We start from the raw sequence: 20,721 nt of genomic DNA on the forward strand, positions 1-20,721 counted from the left end.
GCCTGCAACACAGGGAGCAGCCCCTCAGTCAGTCTTTGCTTGCTGAGGGTTGGCTGGATGAGATGTCCATTGGTGGCACTCCTAAAAGAACCAGGACGTCACTACAGGTCAGAATTCGGTGCTACTTATATGGTACCCCCAATCTGATGAAAGGTACGGAGGGGGCAGGAGGGAACCGGATTTGATTAGGTTTATACTGGTGTAAATGGTGAGTAACTCCTGTGAAGTCAGTAGTAACACAGATCAGGGTCTGGACCTGGAAACACATCCTGAGTCTTGCACATGTTAAAATACTCCTTGTTAACCACTTCACTGGCCCAGCCCAAGTACCCTTTTTTATATTTAAAAAAATACCAACCCAAAAACTTTGAAATCTCCAAGACCATAGGGTGAGGGGCAGGCTAAATGTTACTCAAAAATACTATTCTACACTGTGTGTGTCTGTGCCTCTCTCCACAGATGTTAGTGTGCAGTTAAGTGCAGCACAATCCCGCTGCTCCCTACTCGAGAAACAGCTGGATTACATGAGGAAAATGGTTTTCAATGCAGAGCTAGAAAAGAATATGGTTCTACAGCAACAGGTGAAGTATTTAGTATAATAAATGAAACAGTAAGAGCACAAAATTGTAGAGATAAGATTGTACTTCCTGCATATTGCATCTCCCCAGTTCTGCTCAGATTGGTAATGACGGAAAGTGATGATCATCGGTCAGCTATTCAGAGAATTACACAAAATGGCTTGCTAGTGTGCCGTTTCTAATAAGCTGTCATGTTCCTGTGTCAGGTGTAGCTTGCCCAGAGAAAGCTCTGTAGCCAAGATACACACCAGATATGTTCATTATAATATCCTTTTAATGCTCTGGCCGGTGTTGGCTGAGGTTTGTTAAAATAAGGTATTTTATACACCATGCTACCTAGTGGCTGAACACTATAATACAGTTTAACATTCCATTACATCTCCCCCTGTAAGTTCTACATTTACACTATCACACTGTCTTTGAATTTCGTCTGTTAAGTGTCTCTGAATTCTACTGGTTTTCTAATTACATAACCCAAACTTGTAACAACTTGGTCATCTGACTGTCCATTAGTTGCAATGACTGGTTTTGGTTGGTCTAAAATCCTCGTCATCTTGTTCTGCACCTGCTATCTGTTCCTTCTGAGGAGCAAACTGTAGATGTCAATGTTTTTTGTTGAACTCTCCGCTGGCAGTCTTGATCACATATGATCTGGGTGCTGAATTCCTTTTCTTTAGGACAGCTGGAGTTGTCCATCCTTTTTTTTTTTTTTTTTTTTTTTTTCTATAAGAACAGCCATGCTGGGTCAGACTAATGGTCCATCTAGCCCAGCATCCTGTCTTCCGACAGTGGCCAATGCCAGGTGCCACAGAGGGAATGAACAGAATGGGTAATCAAGTGATCCATCCCCTGTCACCCATTCCCAGCTTCTGGCAAACAGAGGCTAGGGACGCCATCCCTGTCCATCCTGGCTAATAGCCATTGCTGGACCTGTCCTCCAACTTTATTTAGTTCATGGTGTTGTGTTTTTTTTTTTTTTTTTTTTTTTTAACCCTGTTATAGTCTTGGCCTTTGCAACATCCGCTGGCAAGGAGTTCCACAGGTTGACTGCGTTGTGTGGGGAAAAAATACTTCCTTTTGTTTGTTTTTTAAACCTGGTGCCTATTAATTTCATTTGGTGACCCTTAGTTCGTGTGTTAGGAGGAGGAGTAAATAACACTTCCTTGTTTACTTTCTCCACACCAGTCATGATTTTATAGACCTCTATCATATTCCCCCTTAGTCATCTCTTTTCCAAACTGAAAAGTCAGTCTTATTAGTCTCTCCTCATATGGAAGCCGTTTCATACCCCTAATAATTTTTGGTGCCCTTCTCTGAACCTTTTCCAATTCCAGTATATCTTTTTTTGAGATGGGGCAACCACATCTGCATGCAATATTCAAGATGTGCGCGTACTGTGGATTTATGTAGAGGCTAGAGCTGGCAGCTCTCTAACTGAATTATGTCTGTGGTAAGTGTTCCTAGGCTCTTTTTGCCATTGTATCCAGTTTGACTGCTCTTTTCATAACTAGCAACTTTGGAGATGGATTCTTTCCCAAACTTGAAACAGTAGTTCTGAGTTGTTTTTTCATCAGCAGTTGTGCTGGACTGTATCCAGTATCTGCTATTGGTGTTGATCTGTAACTCAGAAGAGCAAGAAATGGATCTTCCTGCTGTAAGATTTTCTTGGCTGTCTGTATAGCTCTCTCAGTTCTCCATTCATTGCTAGTATTGTGGGCTGCTATTAATATGCTCAAAATCATATTTAGTTTAGAATGACTTAAATTCTGTTTGCAGGGAATTGTGGTCCATGGTATTCCAGAACAACTTGTGATGGACAAAAGTGAGCAAAAGCAATAATAATGCAACATATCTTTCAAGTACGTTATTTCTGTATACCTGGGAATGTACCTGTGCTTCAGTGGGTCACAACTGAGAATACCAAATTCAGGACAAATTGCTGAGAAATAGGGCAGAAATACCCTAAAACTGGTGGTTATTCTTCCATAAGAAATACGAAACCAGCAACAAAAGTAAACTTCTGTCTCACCACACTGGCTAACAAGAAATCAGAACTGCAGCTTCCTTAGGTATTCCAGTCTTTGTTTCAATTCCCAGACGCTAGACTTAATGATGAGTGGTTATTTAAAACCAATTTCATCAACCAAAGGATTCTTCTGATCCCAAACTACCAGCCACATACCCAGATCAATATATAACTTAGATCTTACCCAATAATCACGCTGTTGCCAATCCTTTAGTATCTAAAATATCTAAAGGTTGGCTTATAAGAAAAGAAAGGTGAGAGTTAAAATTGGTTAAAGGAATCAAATACATACAATAATTGAAAAATTCTTCGATTAGGTTTGAAGCAGTAATGGCATAAACTGCTGGCTTAAGTCTCTGGTTGCTCAGTCCCTTGATTAGATTTCTCCCATTCATATAAGTCCATAGTCCAGAGATCAGAGCAGGAAAGAGGCAAAATGGAGATATTTCCAGGGCATTTTACAGTTTCTCCCATGTGGAGGGTCTGCTCTCAGTACAGCCAGTGGAAACGTGCAGGCACAAGATGGAGTCCAGTGTTACACGAGGTGGTTACATGCCCTTGCATGCTTCAATGAGTCATAACAGGGGCCATTACCCATATTCTGGCTGGAAAGTCCATCAGGAGGGGATAAACTTCTTCCATGGCCCATTATGTTTGTTGATGGGCCATCAACTTGAATAGTCTATTCACAGTATGCTGGCAAGACTGGATGAAAACTACCTTGAGGGTGTTACCAGGAGCAAACACATTTGAAATACAGATATACAGTCAATATTCATAACTTCAAATATGAAAATGATACATGCATACAAATAGGATAATCGTATTCAGCAAACCATAACTTTTCCATTGACACCTTACATGACCTATTTGGCACAAGATTTGTTGCATTTGTATAACAGTGGTAGCAACAATGATCTACATATTCATGTTTTAATCCTATAGCATCACAATAGTCCATAGTGACCAATTGTCCTCTGAATTTGCATAAATCTGCTGCTTGTCTCTTCCAAGGCCTCTCTGTTAGGGCTGATGTTACTAAAGGTTCTTTGTATTGTGTTGGTCTGTTAGCTCTGCAATGTTCACATAAAATAACTTTATTTTTCACATCCCTACTGATGCCTGTCCACCAAGCTGACTAGTTGGTCCATTTGTGTCATTTAATTAATCATTAAACTTCACCCATGAAGGACATTAGGATTTCTCCTCTCCTTTCATTTGGAATTAATATGAAATGGCCTTTACTCATGACTTAATAGTCCCTGCACCACAGAGTAGTCTCTTGTCACTTCCTTTGTGTTTGTTCTTTAGATACTTGGTCCAGATGCAACTTCAGCAAATTCTAAGTTACTTTAGGGTCATGTCTGTTGAGGTTGCTTGTTGTAACGGATGTAGTCTGTTCTGACACTGGTCTGTATGCATCCATAGCTTTCACGTATGCCTTTACATTATCTTCCAGCTCATGGATAGTTGAGTGTGATGCTGGGCTCTGTGACAGTGTCTGCTACTACCAGATTTTTCCCAGGAACATATTTAACAATTGGGTTAAATCTAATTAACCTTATCCGTAGACACTGGCATCTCAGCAGTGCTTGATCCAGGCCTCTTCCATTGATGAGGGTTACAAGCAGCTTATGGTCTATTATCATAAACAAATTCAATCCACACAGATACCTGTTTAATAAAACTCATGCCCATACTCTTGTCAGGCACGCCTTTTCAATTTGTGCATATTGTTTTTCTGTTTCAGTGAGAGTGTTAGAGCAAGATACAACTGGCTTCCACGCATGTTGCAAAAATACACCTAGACCAGAGGTGGGCAAACTATGGCCCATGGGCCACATCCAGCCCATGGAACAGTCTTGCCCAGCCCCTGAGCTCCCAGCCTCTCCCCTGCTGTCCCCTCTCCCCTGTAGGTATGGCACTGTGCAGGCAGCGCGGCTTGCACCCGCCCATCTCCCAGGCTTGTCCTGCCGCTCTGAGCGGCGTGGTAAGCAGGAGGGGGGCTGGATAAGGGGCGGAGGGGGGTTGGATATGGATCGGGGGTCCTGGGAGAGGGGGGACAGGGAGCAGGGGGAGTCCTGGGGGGGGCAGTTAGGGATGGGGGTCCCAGGAGGGGTCGGTCAGGGGACAAGGAGTGGGGGGGGGGGTTTGGATGGGTCAGGGGTTTCGGGGGGGGTGTGGACAGGGAGGGGGGGGGGCCTGGCTGGGGGGGGGGCAGTCAGGGGCAGGGGACCCCAGGAGGGGGTGGTCAGGGGACAAGGATTGGTTGGATGGGTCAAGGGTTCCAGGGGGCCTGTCAGGGGGCAGGGGTGTGGACAGGGAGCGGGGGGAAGGGGGTTGGATAGGGGCTGGGGGGTCCCAGGATGGGGCGGTCAGGGGACAAGGATTGGTTGGATGGGTCAAGGGTTCCAGGGGGCAGGGGTGTGGACAGGGAGCGGGGGGAAGGGGGTTGGATAGGGGCTGGGGGGTCCCAGGATGGGGCGGTCAGGGGACAAGGATTGGGTGGGGGGGTTGGATGGGTCAGGGGTTCTGAAGGGAGCAGTCAGGGGGTGGAAAGTGGATAGGGGGCGGGGGCCAAGGGGCGGGTAGGGGGCCAAGCATAGCCTTCCCTACCCAGCCCTCCATACCGTTTCGCAACCCCGATGTGGCCCTCGGGCCAAAATGCTTGCCCACCCCTGACCTAGACCATAGCTGCTTGCATCCTCACTGACCATTGTGGGTTTGTTCACATAATAGTACTTGAGAACAGGAACTACTGAGATAATTTCTTTTACCTCGTAGGAGGCAATGTCTTGATCTGGCCCCGATAGCCAAGGTGTATTGGACTTTAATAGTTCATTCAGTGGTTTTGTCACTGTAGAAAGGTCTTGTAGGTATCGACTAAGGTAATTTACCATCCCCAGTATACGTCTCAGTTCTGGTATGTTAGTTGGTGCATTGCTTGAATTGCTTTTGCTTTCTCAGGACTAGGAATGATTCCATTTTTGTTTCTCAAAAACCTCGACATGGGATAGGTGGTAAACACATTTTTCCTTTGTTTAGCTTCAGTCCAGGCTGGCTGACTAGGCTTAGGACTTTGAGGTTTTGTTGTATTCTTCCATTGAAGATCCATATGTGGAGTTATAGTTAACAGTTCTACCTTTTTTTTTTTTTTTTTTTTTTTTTTTTTTTGGAAAATTTCAAGTGTACTGGTAATCCCAAAAGATAATCTTCACAAGCAAAAACTCCCAGAGGGTGTGATAAATGTAGTCAGTTGAGCACTTTCTTGGACTAAAGGAGTTTGCCAGTGTCTGCTCAAGACATGCAGCTTGGAGGTTACTGTAGCTCCTTTCACTTTGGGGAGGAAGTCATCCAGTGTTGGGAGGATATATTTTTCTCCCACAACTGTTTCATTAAGTCCTTTTAAGATCCACACAGACCCATATTTTTCCATTTTTTTCCTTATTACTGCTATCATTAGGGCATACCATGCTGTTGGATCAGAGATTTTTCTCAATGTGCCAATCCCTTCCATTCTCTTTAACTCAGTTTCCACTTTATGAAGTAATGGGATAGGAGTCCTGTGAGGTTCATGTACACTATAAGGTTCAGCATTGTCTCTTAAGGTTATTTGTACCGGATCTCCTTGCAAAAGTCTAATATTACCAAATATTCCACCAAGTTCTTCCATCTTTCTCACTAGGCCCATCAAGGCTGCCACACTGCAGCTGAGAAGGTTGTTGGTCTGTGATTCTTTGATCACATACACTTTGAATGCAAAGCTTTTGTCTCTGTAAGTTGTCTCTGTGGTGAACTGGCCCACGCAATTCAGAGAACCTCCAGGGCTATTCAGAGTGGTGTCGGGTGACTTCAGCTGTGTGAGAGGTTGAAGGTGATTGTAAGTGCCTTCTGAGAGTATTGTGGCACCTGCTCCTGAGTAAATTTTCAAGTCAATAGTTTTGCCATGAGTATTCACTTTCACTCTCCAGGCAGGTTCTCTGTCACCACAAGTGCTAGATCCCAGAAACAATGGCTCTTGATTATCTGTCATATCAATCAACTCCGACTCCTTTGGTGCAACAAACAGCTGCAAAATGTTCATGTTTCATGCATTTAACACACCATGTGCCTCTGGCTGGACATGCATCATCTCTTGGGATATGACTTTTTCCACACCTTGTGCATGTAGGTTGGAATTTGTTCCTTTTAGCCTGGGAGTTCTTTCCTTGCGTTGCGGGCTTGATGGTAATACTCTGAACATTCAAGTGTCTGTCTTATCATTTCAAAGCTAGTTTCAGGGATTTCAAATTGCTCCTACCTGGTGTTCTGTTTGACTAGTTCAGACCACTTTGCTCTCTGAATAGCTATGGCTAGGATTAAGTCTGTCTTCTATTTAGCTACTGTGAAACATTTTTAACCCAATAACCTGTCTCTGTTACTTTTCATGTTTTGTATTCCCCAAATCAGTTTTCATCCAATGTATGCAGAGCTCTTATAAAACATTCGACATTTTTCCTCTGGTTCTTGAATCACTGGTGGTGGGGGGGGGGGAAAGCACATTTCTTTGGGGTATGAAAGGTGCATCAAACATAGCCAGAACACTTTCATAGTCATCTTTGTGACTGTATTCTGTAAAATCAAAGGATATAAAGAGATGCTCTGACTTCTTCTCCATCACCTACATTAAAAGAGATACTGGTATATCTCCAGTTTCCCAGTGGAGCTTTTTTGCAATTCAGAATTTTGTAATTCAGAATTCTTACTGTCTGTCCATTGTGAAGGTTTGTCAAAGCTGAAGTTCTCTTGGGCACTGAAGAGCAGTATGTTGATGAGATCCTGCAGCCTTTGTTGCTTTGTTCTTTCTGTTCTCTTCTGGCCTAGTTTACTTTTGACACAATGGCATGTTCCTATATCAGATATGGACTGGCTATAGAACTTGCATTTGCACAAGGTACACACTGGTTGTGTTCGTTCTAAGATCCTTTAATGCTCTGCCAGGTATGGCTGAGGCTAATGTAAATAAGGTATTTTACACACAGTGCCATGTAGTGGCTGAACTGTGTAATAGAGTTTAGCATTCCTTTACAGAAGTCCATGACATTTAGGAGGTGGGAGGCAGAAGGGAACATGCCAATTGAGACCTTTTGTTGACAAGCACTTTGCTCACATGTTCTCTGGCCACTTTTCAATGTGACCACTATTTTCCTATTCCTCCAGGTCCAGGCTGACTCCAGCAATCCTTACCTAGGTAATTCATAGTTTATGCGCGCGCGCACACACGTATTGAATACTTGCTGCCTCTAATATTCCAGGGCCCTAGACAATTGCCTCTTTCAACTGCAAGGCTTAGTTGGTGGTTCCGGCTGAGGTTCAGCAGCAGCCCAGCCCTAGGGAAGTTAGGCCTGTTGCTGCTTGCACCCTGCATGCTCTGTGGGCAAACTGACATAATAGCTATACTGGGTCAGACCAGTCGTCCATCTACCCCAGGACCCTGTGTTCAGACAGTGGTTGGTGCCAGATGCTTCAGCGAACAGAACAGGGCAATTACGGAGTGACCCATCTCCTGTTGTCCACTTCTGGCAGTTAGAGGCTTAGGACACCCAGAGCAGGGGTGTGCACCCCAGACCATCTTGGCTAATAACCATTGATAGACCTTGCCTCCATGAATTTAGCTAACTCGTAGTTTTGGTCTTAACTACATCCCATGGCAATGAGTTCTACAGGTTGACTGTGAGTTGTATGAAGAAGTACTTCCTTTTGTTTGTTTCAAACATGCTGCCTATTAATTTCATTGGTTCATGTGTTTTTATGTGGAAGAGTAACCAACACTTCCTTACTCACTTTCTCCACACCATTCATGGATTTTGTAGGCTGCTGTCATATCCCCCTTTAGTCATCTCTCTTCCAATCTGAAAAGTCAGTCTCTTTAAGCTCTCCTATGGAAGCAGTTCCATACTTCTAATCATTTTTGTTGCCTTTCTCTGTACTTTTTCCAATTCTAATATACCATTTTTGAGATGGGATGGCCAGAACTGCATGCAGTATTCAAGGTGTAGTTGTACTATGGATTTATATAGCAGCATTATATTTTCTGTCTTATTATATATCCCTTTACTAGTGGGGCCAAACATTGTTAGCTTTTTTGACTGCCGCTGTACACTGTGCAGATGGTTTCAGAGAACTATCCGCATTTACTCCAAGATCTTTTTTGAATGGTAACAACAGCTAATTTAGACCCCATCATTTTGTATGTATGGTTGGGATTATGTCTTCCAATGTGCATTACTTTGCATTTATCAACATTGAATTTCATCTGTTTCTTTTGTTGCTCAGTCACCCAGTTTAGTGAGATCCCTTTGTAACTCTTCGCAGTCTGCTTTGGACTTGACTATCTTGAATAGTTTTTTTTTTTTTTTTTTGGTATCATTTGCAAATTTTGCTACCTCACTGTTTGTTTACCTCCTTTTCCAGATCACTTATGAATATGTTGAATAATACTGGTCCCAGTACAGATCCTTGGGTGACACCTCTCTTTACCTCTGTCCATTCTGAAAACTGGCCATTTATTCCTACCCTTTGTTTCCTATCTTTTAACCAGTTGCTGGTCCATGAGAGGACCTTCCTCTTATCCCATGACTGCTTACTTTGCTTAAGAACCTTTGGTGAGTGACCTTATCAAAGGCTTTCTGAAAGTCCATGTATACTATATGCTCTGGATTACCCTTGTTCACATGTTTGTTGACCCCCCTCAAAGAATTCTAATAGATTGATGAGGCATGATTTCCCTTTACACAAGCCATGTTGACTCTTCCCCCAACAAATCGTGTTCATCTATGTGTCTGATAATTCTGTTCTTTACTATAGTTTCAACCAACTTGCCTGGTCCAGAAATTAGGCTTACCGGCTTGTAATTGCCAGGATCACCTTGGAACCTTTTATAAAAAAAAAAAAAAAATTGGCATGACATTAACTATCCTCTAGCCATCTGGTACAGCAGCTGATTTAAGGGACAGGTTACATATCACAGTTAGCAGTTCTGCAATTTCATATTTGAGTTTGTTCAGAACTCCTGGGTGAATACTATCTGGTTCTGGTTACTTCTTACTGGTTGATTAATTAATCTGTTCCGAAACCTCCCCTACTGACACCTAACTCTGGGTCAGTTCCTCAGATTTGTCACCTAAAAAGAATGGCTGAGGAGTGGGACTCTCTCTCTCTTACATCCTCTGCAGTGAAGACTGATGCAAAGAATTCATTTAGCTTCTCCTCAATGGTCTGGTCTTCCCTGAGTGCTCCTTTAGCACCTCGGTTGGTTCGGTGGTCCCACTGATGGTTTGGCAGGCTTCCTGCTTCTGAGGTACTTAAAAAAAACACTGTTAGTTTTTGAGTCTCTTGCTAATTGCGCTTCAGATTCTTTTTTGGCCTGCCTGGTTATACTTTTACATTTGCCTTGCCAGAGTTTATGCTCTTTCTATTTTCCTCAGTAGGATTTGACTTCCAGTTTTTAAAGGATGTCTTTTTGCCTCTAACTGCTGCTTTTACTCTGTTTAGCCACAGTGGCATTTTTTGGTTCTTTTACTAGGTTTTTTTTAATTTGGGATAAACATTTAATTTGAGCTCTTATGATGGTGTTTTTAACAAGTTTCCATGCAGCTTGCAGGCATTTCACTCTTGTGACTGTAACTTTTAATTTCCATTTAACTAGCTTCTTCATTTTTATGTAGTTCCCCTTTCTGAAATGGTACTATGGTGGGCTTTTTTGGTATTTTCCCTTCTACAAAGATGTTAAATTTAATTTATATTACTGCGATTGCTATTACTGAACAGTTCAGCTATAGTCACCTCTCGGACCAGATCCTGTACTCCACTTAGGACTAAATCAAGAATTTCCTCTCCCCTTGGTGGGTTCCTGGGCTAGTTGCTACCAGAAACGGTCATTAATGGTGTCTAGAAATTTTATCTCTGCATTCTGTCCTGAGGTGAAAGGTACCCATTCAATAGGGGGATAGTTGAAATCTCCCATTATTATTGAGTTTTCTATTCTTATAGCCTCTCTAATCTCCCTGAGCATTTCACAATCCCCATCCTAGTCAGATGGTCAGTAATATATTCCTACTGGTAGACTCTTATTATTCAAGCATGGAATTTCTCTCCATCGAGATTCTATGGTACAGTTTGATTTAAGATTTTTTACTATATTTGACTCTATGCTTTCTTTCACATCCATACCAGCACGACCTACTCTCATTCCTATATACCATATATACTCCATCATAAGCCGGTTCGTTTATAAGCCGACCCCCACCAAGATGGATAAGTTTAAAAATGGAAAATTTTTATGAAGCATTCATAAGCCAACCCTATAATTCAGGGGTCAGCAAACTTTGGCTCCCAGGCCATCAGGATAAGCTGCTGGTGGGCTGAGATGGTTTGTTTACCTCAAGTGTCCGCAGGCACGGAGGTAAACCTAAGTAAACAAAGTGTCCCTGCGCACCAGCTGCTTACCCTGACGGGCCGGGACAGAAACGGATGGGGAAATTTTTTTTGGCGGTGGGGGGAAGCTGGGGGTCAGGGTTGTCACCGGGGTTACTCCCCCCCACATGACCCCATCCCTTCCCACCTTATCTGGGGAGGGCCGGGGAGGATGTCTCTGGCCCGGCCAGAGCTGGTCCAGCACGCTGGACAGCGCAGTCACGGCATGCTCCGGCGGGCCAGACCAGGCAGCGTGGCTGCAACATGTTCCAGCAGGCTGGGCCAGGCAGCACGGCTGCAGTGGGCCGGGCGGCGTGGCCACAACCTGCTCTGGTGGGTGGGGCCGAGCAGTGCAGCTGCAGCCTGCCAGCCCTAGAGCTGCAGCTGCTTCGGCGGCTGGGGGGAGAGCTGCGCGGCCAGAAGCGGAGAGACTCTGGCCCCGCCTCTTCCCTTCTGGCTCTGCTGGATGTGCTGCCTCTCCTTGCCCCTTCTGTTGGGGGGAGGGGCTGTGTCCCACCTCTCTCTCTATACCCGTTCATAAGGCGACCCCATTCTTTGATGCTTCCCTTTTTTACTAAAAAAAAAAAAAAAAAAAAAAATTCGGCTTATGAGTATATGCGGTACTTTGTACCCTGGTATTTAAGTGTTCTATTGATTATCATTGTTCCACCAGTCTTCTCTGGTGCTTATTCTATCAATATCCTCATTTATTACCAGGCACTCAAGTTCACCCATCTTAGTATGGAGGCTTCTAGCATTTGTATACTTAAAAAATTTGTCAGTTTTTAGTTATGTGATATGATTGAATTGAAACTCTTTTTCATTTGACTGTTTCTCTTCAGTTCCTACATGTACTTTATCAGCTTCTGACAGTGGTGGAAACTGAACACTGCTTTGTCTGTCTGGCATTTTTCATAGCACTGAACTTAATACTTAAAATTGTAAACTGTTTAAACAAAGTTCACTGTGGTGAGAGATTTCTTGGTGTGTCAAACTATTTTATCAGCTGCCAAACTTAACTTTTGCTTATTCTTTCCAGACTCAGCTTCAAAAGGAAAAAGATCAGAATCAGATGGAGCTCCATGCAAAACTTGAAAAGCTTGAAGTCCTAGAAAAAGAGTGCTTCAGACTTAGCACTACACAGAGAACTGCAGAAGTAAGCAATCCTAACATGACCATGTGCAGTTACAGTTCATTTCAAATTTCTTTGTGCCACATTTGCCAATTGTGCTAAAATACACAGACCATTTATCAACTAGTTCCAGCAGAGGAGTATAAGATCTCAACATTCACTTTGCCTTCTAACTCAGACTTCATTTCCTATAAATCTGAGGAATTTAAGCCTGCTTAAGAAGATTAGTAATTTTGACTATTTCAAGATTCCTTCAAATTGCAAGGTACTTGCCAGTTCTGATTCACTGGGCCAGCCTTAAATGTGACTAACCATACTAGTGTTCTGTTTCAGGACAAGATCAAACAATTGGAGGAAAAACTTCGTGAAGAAGAGCATCAGCGTAAGTTAATACAAGACAAAGCTGCTCAGGTAGGCTAGCCAAATTACTGGATTTATCACTGAGGAAATAGTGTCTCTCTTCAAGACACTTTTTTTTTTTTTTTTATAACCTGTTTATTAGTTTGGAAAAATTCTGTAACGCTAACTTGACAACTCCAAATGATAAGCTTTGCTTAATGAGGTTTATATTATGTACATTTGGCTTCTTCTAGAACATCAGTTCCATAGGTAAGACTGAGTTGTGTTTTGAACTTAAAGCAGGGATTCAACCTTTTTTTAATTTCTTCTAAATGCATGAAGAATATAGCACATTCACCTCAAAATTAGAGTACATTCTCATTGAATAAACAATGAATTTTCTGAGAATTTATAATTTAGTTTAACTTAAAATTAATTATAAAATGGGTCAGTTAAGCAACTTAGCATCCTAGGTTAAACTTTTTGTCCTGAACTATCTTAACAGAATAACGCAGACTTTCAACTTTCCATATGGTTAAATCCTATACATTTGGCTACACTTAGAGACCTTTTTCTTTGTAAGATTCATTTTTTCACTATTAAATAAAAAATTTCTTCATCAGAGGCTGAAAAATAAATGATCTTCTATAGAGAATTCCATGAACTGATTTTCCTGCCAGGGCCACCATCTTCCCTGAGTGCAGCTTGATTTTACTCACACTAAGAACACTGAGAGACACTAGTCATTTTAAAAGTGGGCATGTTTGCTATGAGCAGTCATAGCCTCACTCTCATTGAGAACTATACTAGGTAGCAGCCGTTTTGAAAGAGGGCAGTTCTTTTTGGAGTTTACTGTAGAAGAATACTTACTCTTCAGCTCTTGTGTTGCACAGACCTAACAATTACAGAAATGTAGATCTAGAAGGGACCTCAAGAGGTCATCTAGTCCAGCCCCCTGTGCTGAAATAGGACTAAGTACACCTAGACCATCCCTGTCAAGTGTTTGTCCAAACTACCTTGAAAGCCTATTCCAGAACTTAACTACCTGTATAGTTATAAAGGTTTTTCGTAATATCTAACCTATATCTCCCTTGCTCCAGATTACGCCCATTACATTTTGTCCTACTTTCAGTGGTCAACACATAACAAATGATCGCTGTCCTCTTTATAACGCCCCATAACATATTTGAAGGCTGTTATCAGGTCACCCTTCAGTCGTCTCTTATCTTAAGATTTAAACATGTTCACTTTTTTTTTAACCTCTCCACATAGGTTAGATTTTCTAAACCTTTTTGTCATTTTTGTTGCTCTCCTCTAGACTCTCTCCAGTTTATCTACATCTTCCCTAAAGTGTGGCACTCAGAATGGGACATAGTACTCCAGCTGAGGCCTCACCAGCGCTGAACAGAGCAGGACAATTACCTCCCGTGTGTTGCATATGACAGCGTTTTACAATAAGAGAAGCTAGCTCCTTACCCATTTTCACCATTGCAGTCGCCTCCTATAGCAGTTCCACCACAACCTCACTGGCTTCCATCAGTCAGGAACTGTAGAATTACCCCAACACCTCAAGGACTCAACTGAATGCCACAGTCCAAAACACAATCCTCTGGGTCTCTCCCTTAACTGGTTTTGCTAGCACATAAGCCTTCTGTGCATGTCTGACCTTATAAAAAAAAAAAATACATAATACAAAGCTTGCCTAGAGCAATTAATTTGTCTTCAGTGCCACTGCAGAGAGACTCCATCAGTGCAAGAAAGGACTCTGGTGCAGTAATGTGATCAGTATGCTGACTACTAGTCAGATTTTACCACAATCCAGGATCTATCAGAGTTGGTTTTGGGGTGGGAAACCTTCTGTTACAGGTCAGGTGCCATGACTTCTCTTCAACCTTCTCTTGATTCACGCTCAGTGAAGTATCTGGCTGGGGTAGTTTGAGCTGATGATAGTTCTACTGCATCTTTTAGCCAGGTCTGCTTATATGTGCAAAGACAGAGGCCTCATCCCTTAAAGGGATGAATGGTAACTGCCCTATTACACTAATCTCGTATAGACAACAGTAATTATAAAGTAATCCCTAGGAAAAAACCCTCACTTGGACAATGGGACTGATGCTAAATGTTGCATGACAGGTGATAGATCACTCAATTGCCCTATTCTGTTGGTTTGCTCTGAAGCATCTGGCTCTAGCCACTGTTGCAAGACAGGACACTCGTCTAGATGGACCACCGTTGGTGACCCAGTATGTCCACTCCTGTGTTGTCCAAACCTCTTCCCGCTTTAAATGGCCATATCCCTAGCTCACTGCTATTTCCAAACCCAAGTACAGCAACTGTATCTCTTGGACTACCACAACTAATGCTGCAATCTCTAAGGCAGCGTTGCAAGGTATATTTGATACCATGACATCCTGTATCCTATTCAGTCTCCATATCCTCTTTTATAATCCTCCTGCCTCCCAGAGAGTTCAGTTAGTTATGCATCTAATTAATCCTCTTTCATGTGTGGATGAAGATTCAATCTGTGCTATTTAAAAAATTTTGATATTTAAATACTTTATTCTCATTACTATAGCTTCAAACTGGACTTGAGATAAATAGAATTTTAATGTCTTCAGTGTCACCTCAAAATGAGCCAAAAAAGAAAAACTGGAAAAAGAAAACTGCAAAGGTAACATGCAAGTTTGTCATTTGCACAGTGATAATGTCTCTAACATGCCTCTCTTATTTTTGTAGCATCTCATTCATGGAGTGATAGGGATGTTACTGGAAAAGTGGTGGTGGGTGGGGTTCTGTTGGCTCTCTCTACTCTGTCATTTACTCTGGAAATATAACATGCTGTTTTTCCCTCTCTTTAGATAACTAAAATATGTTTAATGTGGTAAAGCCTACTTTTAAAATAGAAAACTTGCCCACTCCAGCAGAACCTTAAACTATGCGCGGCCATTTCACTGGCCTGTGTTCATGCCCTTAGTCGATTTTTGAATTTACTTTCAAAGACCACTTGAATTAGGATTTTTTGAAATGCTGTAGCAAGTGTCATACTGAAGGCAAGATGAACTTCACCCACTGCATTCTTTTCATCCATAGGCATTGCAGGTCTGCTAAAATGACATGATTTGTAAAACTGAGTCTGTTAAATGCACAGAGACAGTGCTAAATTTCTCAAATCGTAATCTACTACTGAGTTGTCAGATTAACTGTGTACTAGATCTCAGTCTTATTGGAAATTCTTCTGTATTGGGGAGAAGTAGGAAAACTTTAATACCCATTAAAGGAGATGAATTGAGACTGCATATTTTACCGGCTATTATGGAGCACTGCTTTTGTATGGAAAGATTTGTTCCCTAAGTGTAGCTCAGACTTGTTCTCACTGGGGCAGGGGGGAGGAAAGGTTTGTTGACAAAATACTTGGGTTACGCTCTTCTTTATTATTTGTATTGTGGTAGCACTTATAAGCCTCAGTCATGGGGCAGGACCTTGTTGTGTTAGACACTGCTCAAAGACATAACAAAAACAGCCCCTGCTTCAAAGCGTTTACAGTCTAATTTGAAAGAAATAATTTTAAGGTTGCACTGTTAGGCAAACATGTCTTCTGTCTACCGTCTGTCAGAAAAAATCTGCTCTGAAGAAAGTACATCCTCCACAATTTTGCCTAAAGGCTGGGATGCTGCCTTTTGTGGCTGGGAAGGTGAGCCTGATTAGATTCTCATTTAAACATGTGTCCACGTTCTTTTTAAATGAACATTTTTCCATTAATTACCTTAGTTATAGCTGCTTACAGAAGTTTCCTTTTCTCCTCTCAAGTCTGCCAGCTCCAGCCATTCTGTTAGTGCAAATGTACAAAGTGTCTTACATATGATGAAACATCGTAGTCCATGTGTCTTGTCACGGTGTCCAGAAGCAGCTGAACACAGGATTTCTAGACGAACTATTGCATGCAAATCTGTATCCTCTTGTTCCACATCTTCTGTCACTGAAAATCTATCTGACCTTTTGCTGGCGATACAAGATGAGCTAGGCCAAATGAGCTTGTAAGTATGTATCTGTGTATTATCTCCAAAGGATAAAAAGACTGTGATGCTCTGAGTAAAAATGGCTGCAAGCTGCAGCCATGTGAGGGCTATTTAGAGGTTGTACTAGAGCATGTTTGGGTCTAAAAATATTTGGGGAGTGGGGTTTGGGTGGATCTTGCAGATAGGATTTTCTCTCATTGGGAAGTTTTTATAGCCCTTGCATTTAAACAGCTTCACGAGCAGATAGTGGAGGTTCTTTTGTACTTCTGGGGCTTTTTTTTTTTTTTAAAGCCGCACTTTTAATATTCGTGCAGCAGGCTGTCTAAAATGAGGCCTGAAGGATATCCTTATCCTCAAAGCTACACACAGCACAATGGTAGGTTTTCTTTTGGAGAAACCTTTTATCTGATACCTAGAAGAGTAAGCCATATTGCTGTTGGGGTGTTGCCAGCTTTGACCTTATTGTGACTGACAAGAGGCCCGAGATGAAAGGGACATGATTAGTCCAGAAGGACAACTGCATGGGTTGGAGACTAGATGTCCTGCTGGTGTCCATCTAGTCCTTGTAAATAGCATATGTGTTTTGAATCCACATAGCATTTTAAAATTCCTATCTCACAGATCATGCTGAAATAGTTGTTGATCCTCATTTCAGGACACGTGGCATTGATTAATCTAAGCTGTTTGCAGAATCTCTTCACAAAGCTCTAGTTATAACTCCCTTATTAGTTGTGTGCCAATCAGAGAAAATATTTGATTTAGAGTAGCAATTTAAGCTGGAGGAATTTATGAAGAGAAGAAATAATTATTTATTTTCAGTTGTGGTCACTTTTTGTGCTAGGCATTGTATTAAAATATAAAAGAAGGCATGGCCCTTTGCCACAAAGAACTTGTTGATCAATAACTTCTAACTGTGAAATGTTCTTATCCTTTGTAACTAATGTATAGCTTAGCTTTGTTTCTCTAGTGGGGAGACCTCCTGGAGTTGAAACTTGTGCAATGTAACAAAAGTCCATGTAAGAAGAATGTTGTTCAAATATACCACCAATACTATTGTCTAATATCTTTGTCTCTAACAGTGAGCATCAAGAACTCCTGAAGCAGATACAAGAAACTCAAAACTGTGAAGTTCGTGAAGACCTAGAACGTGAATTGGATTGTCTTGTAAAGCAAATGGAAATTAAAGGGGAACAGATATCTAAGTTGAAAAAACACCAAGCTAGTGTAAGGAAATTTTTAAAGAGTTTACTTAGAAGCAAACTATTGGAATACGATGAAAATAATTTTTCATGCTGTTGCTAGAGAGAGAGCCAGTGCCTACCTTTTAGAATGTACAATTCCGTTGGGATTCCAAGACAAATAGGTTCAAAGGTGTTGAGGCTTTAGGTAAATATTTAGATTCAAGGGCTGATACTGAACATCTGGAAAGAAGCTAAAGTGGAAAACATTACCATAAGTAGGATATTATAACTGATGAGGGCTGGTTTACATTGAAAAGTTATATCTGCTGTGATACATGAGAGCCAGGGAGCAGTGGGAGAGTGCTAGAGGGGAAATATATAAACTCAAGGCTAATTAAAGCGTGGTTCCCTATAGACTAGGGAAGGCGGCTGCAGGTTAATTGGAGCACCTGCAGTCAATTAAGGCCCTGTTAGGAACCTAATAAACCTCCCTGCTTCAGGCAGACAGAGGAAGAGGAGGAAGGAGAGAGGACTGGAGATTGGAGGTGTGCTGTGAGACTTGGAAAATCAGAAAACTGAAGTAAGGGGGACCCTGCCCAGTAGGGGAGGGAGACTCCCTTCCCCAGCATCTAAGCACTGCAGGTACCCCACCCAAGGGGGAAGAGGGGAAGAACCCACAGGGGTTGAGAGGGGCTGGGGCTCAGAGAGAGGAGCAAACCCAGACCCCTCCCCAGCTTCCCTCCTTTAGCACCTTCCTGGGCCACTAGCGGGGCCATCGACACCCCAAGAACAGGGGCAAGGGGTGGCATCTTACCTCCCTGCCAAGAAAAGCACAGGACCCACCAGACTAACATTGGCCATCTTGTCACACTGCATAGCAACGTCTCTTGGGCATATGAAAAATCCACACCCCTGAGAGATGTAATTAAGTTGACTTAACCCCTAGCTACCGCCTCTCAGGGAGGTGCATTACCTATAGCAGTGGGAGAACCCCTCCCATCGCTGTAGTAAGTGTCTACACTGAAGCCCTGCAACAGTGCAGCTATAGTGCTGCAGCTGTGCCTGTGTAGTGTTTTAAGAGTAGACATAGCCTTAGGTAAGTCAACCTATGCTATGCAACTCCAGCTACATGAATAACGTAGCTGGAGTTCATGTACCTTAGGTCAAGTTACTGCGGGAGGTCAATGGGAGAAACTCTCCCGTCGACTTGCCTTACTCTTCTCGTCAGGGGTAGAGTACTGGGGTTGACTGGAGAGTGATCTGATGTGGTGGAAAGCTAAACTCTCCTCTCTCTTTTCATTTATAGTTGGTGTTTGAGATTGTTGCTCTTAAGTGGTGCTTGGGTCTCTAGCCAGTATCCTTTCTGAGCATTAAAACTTTCATGCATATATCTTCATTTTTAGGTCCACAAATTAAAGCAAAAAGCTCAGAAATTGAAGAGACAATCAGCTCATGTCCTACCAAAATCTGATGACCTAAAAGGAACAAGAGAGATTCCAGTTACTTCAAGCGGAAGAGCATCAAAATCCTGTCCTGTGCAGAAAAGCAAAAGCTCACTTCAGCTATTAAAAAATGTGCAGAAACTTCAGTCAACACTGAAAAAAGATGATATCATGTGGGAACAATAGTTTTTTACATATTTATATAGGTAGTGCCTCTTACTGGCATGCCAAAAAAAAATGTCTGACCCTTCTTCATAGGTTTGGATTGAACAAATATTAGACAGAATTAAATGTTTAATATTTCATTTATGCCATGTCTGAATATTTTCTAACCGAATAGTAAATTTCAGTTGAAACTTAGGTTTGGGTTGAACAAACTCACTTTCCCTGTAGCTATACATATTTTGTAATATCTGTTTTAACTGTTTCATGAAGTGTCCCAATTTCTTTTAACTTACAAAATTAAAAACTATCTTTTGAAATATATAAGAAATGCAATCTGTTTTTTTACCCACTTTCCTCCTCATCAACATACATGCAAACACTCTCAAATAATTAAATTATGAAGTAGAGGAGGAAAGGAAAACTCCTTTAATGTAGGTCAGAAACTCAGGATTATCACATTTCCTCCATGCTCAAAGGAGATACTTAAAGCCTGCTTCTGCAGCCCTAACAGGGCCAAAATTCCCAGTGGAGTAAGTGGGAGTCTTCCTTTTGTGAGGACTGAATACTTGGGTTCTTACAATTTAATGCAGACAAGTACAATGTCTGTCATGAACATGCACTTACTAATTTTGTAATGTAAAATTATCTAGGACATAAACTTTAGTGCCTGCATTCGTGGACTGATGTTGAAGATTGCTTCTTTTGCAGAGGCAGTTTGGCAATAAGTCATTTGTAGTGATAGAGCAAAAAGGTCTTCTGTCTACGAAGTACTTTTTTCTGAAAGTGCAATGGCTTGTATTATACACATTTGCCAGTCATAGGGCTTAAATGGCCTGTATTGGTTCAAATATGGTGTGGGTTCTTTTTATTAAAATAAAGCAAAAAAAAATCCACCATATCTGACTCTTTAATGCTGCCTAATTATAATTAATGCTAATAAGGCACCATTTTATACTGCTGCCACAGCCATGTTTTTAATATAAATATTGCTAAACTCATTTTGGCTGGATACATGGAAGGGCCCAATCATTAAAAACCTAAGTAGATGCCTCACCTAGAACTCTGTTAACAGAGCCTGCCTAAATCGTGTAATAAACCAGTGTAGTGGAAACATGTATAAAGATGGCTGAAGCCATTGTGTGTACTGGGCCTAGAACCCTTGTCTGTACTCAAATATGTAACGAATGACCCAATCCACTACAGCTGTGGAGTTTTCAGACTCTCTCAGCTGCTTGCTGCTGTTAGTACAACAGAGGTACACTCTACTTCTAATATTTAGTACTTAGGGTGTGATCTACAAAGCAACTTAGTTGCCTAAGTTTGCATACACTGTGATGAATAAAACTCCCACTCAGCTGTGAGGTGCCTAAACTGACTCGGTGCCTACA

At 41.9% G+C, this 20,721-nt stretch overlaps 1 protein-coding gene across 1 annotated transcript in view; it reads left to right on the forward strand.

Moving 5' to 3' along the window:
- Positions 1 to 20,721, forward strand: part of CEP57L1 (centrosomal protein 57 like 1) — a 121,484-nt gene that overhangs the window by 16,939 nt on the left and 83,824 nt on the right. Inside the window, exons 4-11 of the mRNA XM_074948211.1 lie at positions 460 to 581; positions 12,098 to 12,214; positions 12,524 to 12,601; positions 15,105 to 15,200; positions 16,143 to 16,220; positions 16,337 to 16,563; positions 17,625 to 17,769; positions 19,130 to 19,604. Of these exons, the coding sequence (XP_074804312.1) occupies positions 460 to 581; positions 12,098 to 12,214; positions 12,524 to 12,601; positions 15,105 to 15,200; positions 16,143 to 16,220; positions 16,337 to 16,563; positions 17,625 to 17,769; positions 19,130 to 19,354 (1,088 nt within the window). The 3' untranslated portion in view covers positions 19,355 to 19,604. Of the gene's footprint in view, positions 1 to 459; positions 582 to 12,097; positions 12,215 to 12,523; positions 12,602 to 15,104; positions 15,201 to 16,142; positions 16,221 to 16,336; positions 16,564 to 17,624; positions 17,770 to 19,129 lie in introns of the transcript that reaches the window.

This window comes from Natator depressus, chromosome 3 (assembly GCF_965152275.1).
Source record: "Natator depressus isolate rNatDep1 chromosome 3, rNatDep2.hap1, whole genome shotgun sequence".
Taxonomy (NCBI): domain Eukaryota; kingdom Metazoa; phylum Chordata; order Testudines; family Cheloniidae; genus Natator; species Natator depressus.